The sequence below is a fragment of the Bufo bufo genome, chromosome 6 (genome assembly GCF_905171765.1).
Source record: "Bufo bufo chromosome 6, aBufBuf1.1, whole genome shotgun sequence".
Classification (NCBI taxonomy): Eukaryota; Metazoa; Chordata; class Amphibia; order Anura; family Bufonidae; genus Bufo; species Bufo bufo.
The window spans coordinates 328717252-328732059 of NC_053394.1; the positions used below are offsets into that span (position 1 = coordinate 328717252).

Sequence of the window (14808 nt, forward strand, 5' to 3'; positions counted from 1 at the left end):
ACGAATGAAAAACATCCAGTGTCGGGGGGGGGGGGGGGGGGGCAACCAATGCCAGGCAGTGACCGAAACAAGCCTCCCTAGCATCGTGGGTGGTGGGTGAGACTAGGGAGGCTCGTACCCGTCAACACCTGCCATTGCCCCCCCCCCCCCCGGGGTAGTGTAATGTGTTCCTGCACTGTCCCACTCCGTGCTAGTAGCGGGACCCTATATTATTCAGTATGTCTTACTATGCCATTGTATATTTGATATGTATTTAGCTGCATATTCCTCATAACATCTGAGAGAAATTCTATGGCACACCAATTTTGACTGATATTACAGTGTAGTTTTATTCATTCTTTTTCAACACTTTGTGTCACATTACATCCAATAATATTCAAGGCATAGCATGCGATTATGTACAGTTGTCCCAACGTTTCGGTCACTAATGACCTTTATCAGGGGATCTGAAGAAAAATATATAATAGAGAAATGTATATAATATATAGGCTGGAGAATGTATAGCGAATATATAACAGAACCAATGTGGTAAAATCTAAAATATGGAGGAGGGCAATGTACAATATACTGCATAATATAGTTCACCATATAACATATATCGTATACACTCTTGTAGTTATGAGCTTATTACGACCGTATAAGGGTATATATATATATATATATATATATATATATATATATATTGTGGGTACATAATATAGAGCAGTTGAGAGCAACCTGAGTGAAACAGATCAAAATCAGCCTGCTATGAGGCAATATAAATAATAAATCTGTCCAGGATCCATGGTTATATAGCAGAACTAGTATGGTTAAAAATAAGTAAAAGGCATGTGCAATATACCGCAAGATATAGCGTATACAGAAGCTAAAGCGCTATCAAAAAACATAATTGTGTATTATTGACCAACTAGGTGTATATACATCATGGGTCCATGAATAACTTTACTAGCAGCCACCCAAGAGCAACCAAAATGTCCCTTCCAAAATCCCAACTGACCCGAGTAGACAGGATCGTATCAGATCCCATTACCAGAGAGAAGAGAAAAGGACAAATGTCCATAAAATTTACTCAACAAGGATACCCCCTGACATGCAATTGAAGCAAGACACATACCACCGAGTCAGCCAATAGAGAAACCCAAGTCAATGAATAGGATGCCGTGCATTGTAACATATCATCCACTTTCACAAAAAATTCAGAATATAGTCCGCCAACAATGGCATATACTGACCCAGACCTATCCTAATGTCCAGGAATTTCAATCTCCACCCCTAACATGCTACAAGCGATCACGGAACATCAGGGATCACCTGATTAGAGCAGACATTGGCCCTATATCCAAAACCCCATTTGAAAGATTCCTCGGTGGGCCCAAAATGGGCACTTTCCCATGCCTCCATTGTGCTCACTGTTCAAGTGTCATAAAGGGAAATGTAATTACACATCCACACTCTGGTATGTATCACATCAAGGGTTACTTTACTTGTGATTCAACACATGTGGTATAACCTTATCAAGTGCCCATGTGGACTCATTTATATTGGCGAGACAACCCAACACATACGTGACAGGATTTCTAAACACAAATCCACGATTAGAACTGAACAACTACTCCTACCGATTCTGGCACATTTAAAAAAACACAACCATTCAATTTCAACACTACGGTTTCAGGTTCTCAAACAGGTACAGACCCCACGCCGGGGAGGAAACCGGACTTTACTCCTAAAACAACGTGAATCTTTTTGGATACACCATTTGGATACCTTATCTCCAAAAGGACTCAACAGAGAATGCGACTTTTTTTATAATGTATAATTCTGTATAATGTTCCTATATATCGTCTGAATTATCGCTTCTTTTCCTCACAGATGCATTAGTCCGGAGATTCCTCCTGAGCCACCTAGTGCTTTCTCCATGGGTGAGATCCCCCCCCCCCTTTCCTTTTTTTCACCCCTATAGCATAGGTACCCGCTACATAGATTACCCCAATATACCATTACCTATAGATGCATAGAACTAGGTTACTTGCTAGAATTGGTGTTATTCATTGGTTTGGATCATGATTATTATATATGGTTATCTATTCCTATACTATGCACCATGTCCCTTATCATTCCACTAGTATGTCCATATCTTTCTATACATACAGCCCATCTTTTTATATATTCTCACTCACACTACCAGTACTCCTTCTGGTACTTATTAACTTATTTCGCCCCCCTCCCTCTACTATAATTGCCTCATATAAGACAGTTGTATTTAGCTTTATAAGTATTGGCATTTCCTTCTTGCCCTCTTTTACTGGGCGTCCGTACTGCGCACGCGCACGCCGCCTGTGACGCAATGACGCCGATCACATGACCCACACACCCCCTACAGTGAGACGGTACGATCTAACCTACTTATACTCGGCTGCACGCCCAGTAAGTGTACACATCCCTTTCCTCCTGGGCGTATGGATTACAGGTATCTGGCTCCTTCATATAGATAGAGATAACGATTCTCCACACTGTTATTTTCTTTACACCATCTCTGACGATTCCCCATGTGCATTACCTCACTAGAAGCTGCTTTCTCTGGATGTTTTGAATTGCTCCACTCTCTGAATTTTGTCTGCATGTTTCTCTGGTTTCTCTGCATGTTTTCTCTGGGCACTGAAAAAAGTTATTCATGGACCCATGATGTATATACGCCTAATTGGTCAATAATCCACAATTATGTTTTTTGATAGCGCTTTAGCTACTGTATACGCTATATCTTGCACATGCCTTTTACTTATTTTTGACCATACTAGTTCTGCTATATAACCATGGATCCTGGACAGATTTATTATTTATATTGCCTCATAGCAGGCTGATTTTGATCTGTTTCACTCAGGTTGCTCTCAACTGCTCTTTATTATGTACCCACAATATATATATATATACACTGATCAAAAAAATAAAGGGAACTCCTTAACAACACAATGTTACTCCAAGTCAATCACACTTCTGTGAAATCAAACTGTCCACTTAGGAAGCAACACTGAGTGACAATCAATTTCACATGCTGTTGTGCAAATGGGATAGACAACAGGTGGAAATTATAGGCAATTAGCAAGACACCCCCAATAAAGAAGTGGTTCTGCAGGTGGTGATCACAGAAAACTTCTCAGTTCCTATGCTTCCTGGCTGATGTTTTGGTCACTTTTGAATGCTGGCGGTGCTTTCACTCTAGTGGTAGCATGAGACTGAGTCTACAACCCACACAAGTGGCTCAGGTAGTGCAGCTTATCCAGGATGGCACATCAATGCGAGCTGTGGCAAGAAGGTTTGCTGTGTCTGTCAGCGTAGTTTCCAGAGCATGAAGGCGCTACCAGGAGACAGGCCAGTACATCAGAAGACGTGGAGGAGGCCGTAGGAGGGCAACAACCCAGCAGCGGGACCGCTACCTCCGCCTTTGTGCAAGGAGGAACAGGAGGAGCACTGCCAGAGCCCTGCAAAATGACCTCCAGCAGGCCACAAATGTGCATGTGTCTGCTCAAACGGTCAGAAACAGACTCCATGAGGGTGATATGAGGGCCCGACGTCCACAGGTGGGGCTTGTGCTTATAGCCCAACACCGTGCAGGACGTTTGGCATTTGACAGAGAACACCAAGATTGGCAAATTTGCTACTGGCGCCCTGTGCTCTTCACAGATGAAAGCAGGTTCACACTGAGCACATGTGACAGACATGACAGAGTCTGGAGACGCTGTGGAGAACGTTCTGCTGCCTGCAACATCCTCCAGCATGACCGGTTTGGCATTGGGTCAGTAATGGTGTGGGGTGGCATTTCTTTGGAGGGCCGCACAGCCCTCCATGTGCTCGCCAGAGGTAGCCTGACTGCCATTAGGTACCCTTGTGAGACCATATGCTGGTGCGGTTGGCCCTGGGTTCCTCCTAATGCAAGACAATGCTAGACCTCATGTGGCTGAAGTGTGTCAGCAGTTCCTGCAAGACGAAGGCATTGATGCTATGGACTGGCCCGCCCGTTCCCCAGACCTGAATCCAATTGAGCACATCTGGGACATCATGTCTCGCTCTATCCACCAACGTCACGTTGCACCACAGACTGTCCAGGAGTTGGCAGATGCTTTAGTCCAGGTCTGGGAGGAGATCCCTCAGGAGACCATCCGCCACCTCATCAGGAGCATGCACAAGCGTTGTAGGGAGGTCATACAGGCACGTGGAGGCCACACACACTACTGAGCCTCATTTTGACTTGTTTTAAGGACATTACATCAAAGTTGGATCAGCCTGTAGTGTGTTTTTCCACTTTAATTTTGAGTGTGACTCCAAATCCAGACCTCCATGGGTTGAAAAATTTGATTTCCATTTTTAATTTTTGTGTGATTTTGTTGTCAGCACATTCAACTATGTAAAGAACAAAGTATTTCAGAAGAATATTTAATTAATTCAGATCTAGGATGTGTTATTTTTGTGTTCCCTTTATTTTTTTGAGCAGTGTATATACCCGTATACGGTCGTAATAAGCTCATAACTACAAGAGTGTATACGATATATGTTACATGGTGAACTATATCATGCAGTATATTGTACATTGCCCTCCTCCATATTTTAGATTTTACCACATTGGTTCTGTTATATATTCGCTATACATTCTCCAGCCTATATATTATATCCCCATTCTCGTTTCCAGATCTTAGCTTTCCATTTTGTGTTACTTAATATTTACATTTCTCTATGATATATTTTTCTTCCGATCCCCTGATAAAGGTCATTAGTGACCGAAACGTCGGGACAACTGTACATAATGGCATGCTATGCCTTGAATAATATTGGATGTAATGTGACACAGAGTGTTCAAAAAGAATGAATAAAACTACACTGTAATTTTTTATTTTTTTTATTTGTATTTTCTTGTATATGGGCAGTATCTGAGGAAACGTCACGCATGAATATTGCTGTATGTTATTTAATAAAAAATTCTACTATAAAGACCAAAATCTACAAGCTGTAGTTGTATTTATTACTAAAACACACGTCAGAAGAGATTATAGGTTCAATTTTACGTCCCAGCACTGCCCTGCCAATCAATATCTGGTTAGTTAAATCTTCACCATTGTACCCGCCTGTGCAGCCCGCTCAGTTGGGTTATTCAGCTGACCTTCTAGATCCTTTGCGATGTTGGATGGGTTATTTAGATTACACCAAAAATATTTTTTCATTGTTTGCCTCCCTTTTGCAATTCCACCCATAAGGTTTAAACATCCTTGCCATCTTCACCCAAAATTGCTTCTTTCACACTCACCTTACTCACCTTATCACTCCATACATATAAACACACTCCACCTCCTTTCCTGTTGGCTCTGTCCTTCCTAAAGAGTGTAAAACCCTGAAGAATAACAACCCAGCCATGTGAAGAGTCTAGCCACATCTCGGCCACACCAACTAAAACAGGCATGCTCAACCTGTGGCCCTCCAGCTGTTGCAAAACTACAACTCCCAGCATGCCTGAACAGCCTACAGCAGAGCATGGTGGGAGTTGTAGTTTTACAACAGCTGGAGGGCTGCAGGTTGAGCATGCCTGAACTAAAACAATGTTTTCCTCCACTACATTGGACTCAAGCCCCCACCTCCCGTTTTGCTTACTAAACTAATGGCATTGATAAATATACATTACTATTTAATTTTCCACATTCAGTTTCAAGAATGTGAATTGCTTAAATTGTGTAAGCGCATTGACCTTTAATATTAGTTTGGCTGAGTTTTCCAGGAACCAAAACCCTTCTGCCCTACACCAAGACTTTAGCCTTGCATTTAACTCCTTAAGCTCTTTCTGCTTGGTACAGGCAGTGTTCCAGGGAATAATACCTTGGAGGTCATTCTCTTAAGTTCAAGACCTTGTTTTTTAACCCCAGTCCTTTATGGAGACTTACTTAAAGTACTCCATTGTATGGAGACTTATTGGCAATGTTCCATGGGAAACAAAGAGGTGTCTCCAAAGAAAGAGAACCAGTTCGGCCAGCATCACCTATTGGAAGTGGCTCCCTATGAATCAAAATCCAACTTTCCAACAAGCCTTGGGATTTGACAAAGGAATATAGCCAGACCAGATACACTATATGAATTTAAAACTGGATCACCTGCTGGTGAAACATTGGAACTGCAGGAACCTATTATGTATCACAGAGCAGGAACATGCAATCAGGCACTGTCCTGCTGGATCCAGGATACTTGGACAGTATGGTCAATCGTGACTGTCAGGGCCGTCTTTAATATTGATTGGACCCTGGGCAAGAATTTACTTGGGCCCCCTGGATCCCACCTTCCCACACCTTAAAAAAAAGCAAAAATCTTATACTCACCTGTTTCCTTTCACTGGCGCTCACTAGCTGCTGGTACGGCGAGGGATGGTGCAACGCAGACGCGCACACCTCACCGCGTCCTGGCACAGGCGGGCGTGATGACATCATCACGCCTGCCTGCGCTGGGATTTCACTACCAAATAGACCTCAGGTCTGTAGCCTATGACAAGTCTTGTCGCCATCTGCAAATTTTAAGGCACATTGGCGACCATTTTGCTCGCCATCTGGAGCGCTGTATTGCATCAGTGACATGAACACTCTCCACATATAATGATATATTACATCAGTGACATCACCGCTCTCCACATATAAGTGATATTTTACATCAGTGACATCACCGCTCTCCACATATATGTGATATATTACATCAGTGACATTACCGCTGTCCACATATAGGCGATATATTACATCAGTGACATCACCGCTCTCCACATATATGTGATGAGCGGTGATGTCACTGATGTAATATATTACTTACCGGTATATGTGGACAGCAGTGATGTCACTGATGTAATATATTACTTATGTGTGGAGAGTGGTGATGTCACTGATGTAATATATCACTTATAAGTAATATATTACATCAGTGACATCACCGCTGTCCATATATAGGTGATATATTACATCTGTGACATCACCACTCTCCACATATAAGAGGCATATTACATCAGTGACGTCATCCCTTGGCGCTGGGGTGCGCAGCCAGGGCCGGCCTTAGGTGTTCAGGCGCCCTGTGCGAGCTAACCTTGTGGTAGTGTTACCTGCAGTCCTATGTAAAACCACAGATAACACTAGTGCTAAATAATGTAGTAGTGTTACCTGCAGTCCTATGTAAAACCACAGATAACACTAGTGTAGATCATGTGGAAGTGTTACCTTCGTCCTTAGTGTGCCTCCCTGTGTCTATCGCACAGACTCCATGCTGGCGCTGCCTCCTCTTCCATCTTCTTCCTCTTGTCCCACACAGAACGTTCTGAAGCAGCTGCGTCAAGACATAGGAACACTGTGGGCATGATGATACACACAGGGAGACACACACACACACACACAGGGACGGACACACACACACACACACACACAGGGACGGACACACACACACACACAGGGACGGACACACACACACACACAGGGACGGACACACACACACACACACAGGGACGGACACACACACACAGGGACGGACACACACACACACACAGGGACGGACACACACACACACACAGGGACGGACACACACACACACAGGGACGGACACACACAGGGAAGGACACACACACACAGGGACGGACACACACACACACAGGGACGGACACACACACTGGCACACTCAAAATCAGCAGCAAGGAGTTAAAGTCTAACCCTTAATGCCCCCAAGATCCCTGGGGGGGGGGGTTGATGTAGTAGCAGGAAAGCACACACTGTCCCCCTGTCCTATATGAGCCCCCCCCCTGTCCTATATGAGCCCCCCCCTGTCTGTCCTATATGAGCCCCCCCCCTGTCCTATATGAGCCCCCCCCCCTCCCTCCCCTGTCCTATATGAGCCCCCCCCTCCCCTGTCCTATATGAGCCCCCCCTCCCCTGTCCTATATGAGACCCCCCCCCCCGTCCTATATGAGACCCCCCCCCCCGTCCTATATGAGACCCCCCCCCCTGTCCTATATGAGACCCCCTTCCCCCCCCATGGCTACCAAATACCTGTAAGTTCAGTTGCTTGGCTGGCTCAGGCTGTCTGTTGTGGCTGCCAGCTGGGGCTCCGCCTCCTTCTTCTCTCTGCCTGTGCGGCAGCTGCATCACGCTCCAGCAGCCACTGACTGGTCTGCTCTGTTAAAGAGACAGGCAGGCCAGGCAGCAGAGCGGAGCGCAGAGCGGCCCCGGGACCCGCCCCCTCCTCACTCTCTCTTTCTATAGTCCGGACCATGACTTTGTTATGTTACAGGGCCGGCGGGCGGCAGCGGCAACAAAATATAGGGGGCCCAAGTAAAATCCAAGTAAAATGCTGCTTGGGCCCCCCAGGAGCAACTGGGCCCGGGGCAGCTGCCCCTTTTGCCCTGCGGTAAAGACGGCCCTGGTGACTGTGGCAGCTGTTAGAGAGAACTCCTCTATCACCCCACCAGCATCTTCACAATGCGATCACAGGGTGCAGACGGCAGCAGCTGAGGACCTTATAAAGGAGTGTTATAAGTGAAACTCAAAAAAGAATTGCAGAATAGTTTAACTTTTTTTTCTAGCTGCCCCTGCCCCCCCCCCCCCCCACAAGAAAGAGTAACAGTTTTTAAATGCATTGTCTGTATCCCAAAATGAAGCATTTAGAAAATGTAATGGGGAGTTCACATCACTGTTATTTTTCCATTGTTCTGATTTGTCAGAACAGAAAAATAAAGAAAAATAAATAAAACTGATCCTGTAAAAAAAAAAAAAAAGGATCATGTGCTTCCGTTATGCACATTTGGTATACGTTTGAACCATTTAAATCTGAGGTCCGTTTTAAAAAAAAAAAAAAAAAAAAGTACTGCATGCATAAACATAGCACTTTACTTCCAAATTACAATATCATTACCCAGGTATACACTAGATGTAAAAGACAAAGTTATGGCGGTGTAAAGGGCTCTTCAAACTTCTCCATTTATCACACTGTAAAAGTGAGGACTTACAAGCACTCTGAAATCTTCTGACGTAAGCCCCCCGTGCTTTGCCAGTTGTTCGAGACAGTCCTCCTGTAATACACAACAGATTACCAGTAAAGGTTATGTCCACTTTCGCATCCAATTTATATAATTTCTCCAATACATCTAATATACAAAAGGAAGCTAAGGCTAAGTTCACATCTGTGGTGGAGGTTCTGGCAGGATCCTCCATCACAGATTCTGAAAAAGAATGAAATACCTCTGCATGCAGCAGCATTTTGTTTGTTAGAATGCCAGTATTTATGCCAGAAACCTGACGGACCCCATTATAGTGAATGGGATCTTTTGTGAGCCAGCAGTGTTCAGCATATGCCAGATCCAAAGATTCCATTATTCTATTCCTACGCAGAAAAACCCAACACTGGAATTTGGCAGCAGATGTGAACCTAGCCCAACTGGTGTTGATCAAAAGTTTCCTATTGGTTTGTGTTCATAGCTCCTCTGCAGGCTTTTGTAGCCAATAACCATAAAGACACCAAAATCTGTGTGTTGTAACTAGTGCTGGGCGAAATGAAGTTGACAAAGTGGACTTTGATCCGAATTTCAGGAAAAATGTGATTTACTGCAAAGCCGAATTTCCTCGTGCTTCATGGTAACGAATCAATTTTCCCTGAAATGGCAGTTAAAAAAAAAAAAGAAACATACTCGCCTCATCTATTTGCGCGCAAAGAGTCCACCGCGGCCATCTTGATTAAAGATGCCAAGCAAAATCGCGTATGGTGACTGCGCAAGATTTCCCGCTGGATCTTCAATCAAGATGGCCATGGCAGCCACTTCGCAATTAAATGGATAAGGTGAGTATTTTTTTCCCCACAGATTAACTCCTGAAAGCCCTTAATGTTCATCTCAAATGCCACGAGCAGATCAGATGCCACGATTAGCAATGAACGCGGCATCTGTGGGGTTCAATGACAGGGGTGGCATGATCACTGTTCGCCGTCATTGCGCCTGCTACTTACAATGTAAGTACAAAGAATTACTGCAATGAGTCTCACTCCCACCCCAATATATATTAGGGGTCCTTAATTAAACAGAAATACACCTGTATTAGGCATATTTCTGGCACATATTGAGGCGCAAAAATTATTTGCACTGCAATCTGCAACTTTTCCCCGTTCACGCCAGGTCTAAAAAAAGTGGGCTTGGCGTGGGTGTGGAAAGGGGACAAGTCCGCAGGCAGCGCAGCCAATCAACAAGCGTTTAAGCTGTGGACACTTGGAAGCCATCACAGTCATGACTAGTATTGGCATGGCGGTGATTGGCTGGCGCACCATGTGACCATGCATGCATAAATGCTGAATCACATCGCCACCATTTTGCTCTAACTAGTATAAGGACAGGACGCTGCTGCAGGCAGGAAGAGTGTTAGGCCTTTATTATTTTTAAAAAGTGTCAGGGAGACCAGTAGGCATTATTGATTTGCACCAGTTAGACAGAAGTACCATACTTAATCGTGCTGTTCAGTCTGAGGGTGACTTGTTGGCATTTTTGTTTCGGTGCAATCCTACTCCTTTGCACCAGTGACAGGGAAATATAATAGTTAATCATACTGTTAATTGGGTTGGTAAGACCTACAGTACCTATTTTTTTTATTTTGTGAAAAAACACTGTACTTGCCACCGTCACAGGGAAATATAATAGTTAATCAGCATGTTAATTGGGTGGTGAGACCCACCTATTTTTTTTTTGTGCTAAACACCTTTTTTGCATCGGACACGGATATACAATTGTTTGTCTGTCAGCCAATTTTGTGAGTGACCATAACAAAATAAAGAGCATCAACTAGGGGACGTAGCCATGGTGCTGTTGGTATTGGTGGTGGTGGAGCTTCTGCTGCAGGGAGAGGACGTAATCGATCTGTGCCAGCTATGTGTCCAAATGAAACGCCTTTCTGTAATGCACGCAGATGACAGGATGTTCTGCGTTATTTTGTACGCCCCAATACCGCTCTAAGAATGGTGAGGGCAGAACAAGTAGAGGCAGTAGTAGATTGGATGGCTGAGAGTGCCTCCAGTTCCTTCACATCATCTTCCACCCTGTCCACTGCTGAAAGCGCAGAGTTGGCACCGGTGGCCCACAGACATCCGTCTTCCACCTCAATCCCTTGCACATCAGCTAAGCAGTCTCTTATGCTTTTTGATGACTCTGCTGATGGAGTTTTCGTGGGCCATCCACCTAGCCCCGCCCCAGAAATGGAAGAGATTGAGTGCAATGATGCCCAACCACTTATGTTTGAGGATGTGGGAGGACCACCGCAGCACGTCTCCGATGATGATGACAAAACACAGGTGTCAACTGCTGGGGCTTTCTGCAGTGTGCAGACCGGCCAAGAGGGCAGGGGTGAGGAGTGGGTGGAAGATGATGTGGAGGATGATGAGGTCCTAGACCCGACATGGTATCCAGGTCATGCCAGTAATGTGTACAGTTCGGAGGAAGAGGTGGGAGTCACGCAGCACCAGCCGCACAGCAAATGAGGGAGCAGGGTGCAAAAGCAGAGTGGCCGTCCCTTAGCCAGTACGCCTGCTACTGCCCAACGCACCAAGAGACATAGCACACCAAAGCCAGCGCAAAGTAGTTTCCTGATGTGGCAGTTCTTCAGGCAGTGTTCTGACGTCAGGATGTCAGGTGGTTTGCACGCTGTACAGTCAGAGCCTGAAGCGAGGCATAAATGTTCTAAACCTGAGCACCACCTGCATGATCTGTCATCTAACCGCAAAGCACGAGCTGCAGTGGAGTAGACACCTCAAAACCCAAGAAGGATCAGAGGCTCCTCCTGCTCCCTCATCTTGGCATCTACCTTCCCCTCTGGAGCGACAGTTGCACCTGCCACCCTGCAAACAGAGGATGTGGCGGCAACACCACCACCACCACTGTCACCGAGCATCTCCACATTGTCCCATGGAAGCATTCAGCTGTCCACCCCCCAAACAGTGGAGTGAAAGAGGAAGTACCACCTTACCTACCCGCGAACCCTGGCCCTGAATGCCAGCATTTCAAAATTGCTGGCCTTTGAAATGCTGACATTCCGTCTGGTGGAGGCTGACCGTTTTAAAACTTTCATGACGGCAGCTGTTCCACGGTACATGGTTTGCAGCCGCCACTACTTTTCCAGACGGACCATCCCTACCCTGCACAAAGAAGTGGCGGAAAAAAATCAGGTGTGCGCTGCGCAACGACATCAGTGGCAAGGTCCACATAACCACCAACACATGGACCAACAAGTACAGGCAGGGATGTTATATCTCCCTAACTGCCCACTGGATAAATGTAGTGGCGGCTGGGCCTGAGGCTGACAGCAGTTGGATTGCTGGATTGCTGGATGTTTCTTGATGCATCTGCACCACCAGCATAACCAGGGGAAAACAACAGCAGGCTGTTCTGAAACTCATATGTTTGGGGGAAATACCCCACACTGCTCAGGAGCTGTGGGTGGGCAGGGAACAACAGAACAATTAGTGGTTGGTGCCACTGAGCCTCAAGCCCGGCCTTGTGGTGTGCGACAACAGGCAATTCTGGGACTAGCCGGTCTGACGCACATCCCTTGCCTGGCACATGTGCTGAACTTGGTGGTGCAGATGTTCCCTAAGAATTACCCCGATATGTCAGAACTGCTGCAGAAAGTAAGGGCCGTCTGTGCGCGCTTTCTGCGTTCTCACCCTGTTACTGCTCGCCTGTCTGCGCTGCAGTGTAACTTCAGCCTTCCCGCTCACCTCCTCATATGCGACGTATTCACAAGGTGGAACTCCACCTTTAAACATGCTGGACAGACTGTGCAAACAGCAGCATGTGATAGTGGAGTTTCAACTGTAGCACGCGCGGGTGAGTCGCTCTGTGGAACAGCACCATTTCACCACTTGTGTGCCATGTTCGCTGATTCGAGTACTCCACCAACATGGCCAGTGGTGATATCTCCTTGAAAAAATGCTTCAGGAGCTGATGGATAAGGATGTGGCACAGGAGGAAAAGGAGGAGGAACAGGGATCATTCCCACGGTTATCAGGCCAGTCGTGGTGGCTCAGAGGGTGGGTTCCTGCACCAACAGCGGGTAGGTACCTAACTCTCCAGCCAGGTCACAGTTTTGGAGGATGAGGAGGAGGATCCCAGTTCACAACAGGGTGGCACCCAAATCAGCTCACAGGCATCACTGGAGCATGGCTTGGGGGATACGGAGGACACAGACGATACACCTCCCACCGAGGACAGCTTGTCGTTGACTCTGGGTATCCTGGCACACATGAGCGACTACATGCTGCAGTGCCTGTGCAATGACCGCCGAGTTACCAACATTCTAACCAGTGCTGATTACTGGGTGGCCACCCTGCTGGATCCCCGCTACAAGGACAATGTGCCGTCCTTACTTCCGTCACTGGAGCATGAATGGAAGATGCTTAAGTACAAGCGAAAGCTGGTAGAGGTGCTACTGATGGCGTTCCCACCTGACAGCCGGGACTCAATGGAAGCACGAGACGGAAGAGGAGAAAGTCGCCAATGCAGCAGGGGCACAGTCAGCAAATCAGAAGAGAGGGTTATCATGGCCGAAATGTGGAAAAGCTTTGTCTGCATGCCACAATATACAGCACCACGGACCGTCTTTTCAGCAACATGGTGGAACAGTACGTCTGCACGTACTGACTGATGGGTCTGCCCCATTTAACTTCTGGGTCTCCAAATTTGGCACATGGCCTGAGCTTGCCCTTTACGCCTTGGAGGTGCTGGCCTGACCTGCAGCAAGTGTATTGTCCGAACATGTATTTAGCACGGGATACGCCTGTCCACAGCCAATGTGGACAAGCTCACGTTCATTAAAATGAACCAGGCATGGATCCCACAGGACTTATCCGTACCTTGGCCAGAGTACAGAGAGGTATACTGGCCGCACCAAGCCATTGTTATACTCCAGCACAGTTTGTGCATTCTCTTTGATATTTCCCAATGTTTTGGGGCCTCCACAAAAAGTGGTGACCTCCTCCGCCTCTTCTGCCTGCACTGAAACGTCCGCCTCTTCCACCTGCAACGTCACATCCGCCTCCTCCTCCACTGGGACCTCCACCTCCTGGCTCAAGATTATTATGTCTTATATTGGCAAGTATACCAGCCTCACCTAGCCATTGTTATACTCAGCGCACTTTGTACATTCTCTTTGCCATCTCCCAATGTTTGATGGTGGACAGTTACCAAACCCCCCCCCCCCCCAAAAAAAAAAAAAGAATTGTAATAAGACGAGCCATTTTGCATCCATCCAACTAATGTGGGAAAGAATTCTTCTTTGGAGTAAAAAATTAGGAACACCCCCTCCATCCGTCTAACTGTTGTAGGAGAGGAAATTGTTCTGTGGAGTGTGTCTTTGACACTGGCAATTTTTTTACATTTAGAAAACCCCTTTGGATCCGTCTGTAGTAGAAGAATTTTTTTTTAATATATAGTCCCCAAATAGGGGATGTATGAGATCTATAACGGACATACAAAGCACCAAACTGTCACGCCGTGGCCTTTAGCTACCTGACATAGAATTGACGGACGCATGGGAAAAAAACAAACAGTAACAGTGTTGGCTTCCTCTTCCACCTACAGCTCCACATCTGCCTCCTCCTCCACTCGGACCTCCACACCCTGGCTCAAGATTATTATGTCTTATATTGCAGTAGAGAAATATACCGGCCACACCCCCAAAAATGGATAACAGTCACACACAGAATTGACAGACACATTTAAAAAAATAAAATTAAAAAAAGAAGTGTCGGCTTCTTCCTTCCCCTACACCTCCACGTCTG

At 46.0% G+C, this 14808-nt stretch overlaps 1 protein-coding gene across 1 annotated transcript in view; it reads right to left on the reverse strand.

Moving 5' to 3' along the window:
* LOC121003296 (deoxynucleoside triphosphate triphosphohydrolase SAMHD1-like) overlaps positions 1-14808 on the reverse strand; it is a 204260-nt gene that overhangs the window by 29709 nt on the left and 159743 nt on the right. Inside the window, exon 11 of the mRNA XM_040435024.1 lies at positions 9005-9067. Coding sequence (XP_040290958.1) covers positions 9005-9067 — 63 coding nt within the window. The remainder of the gene's footprint in view (positions 1-9004; positions 9068-14808) is intronic.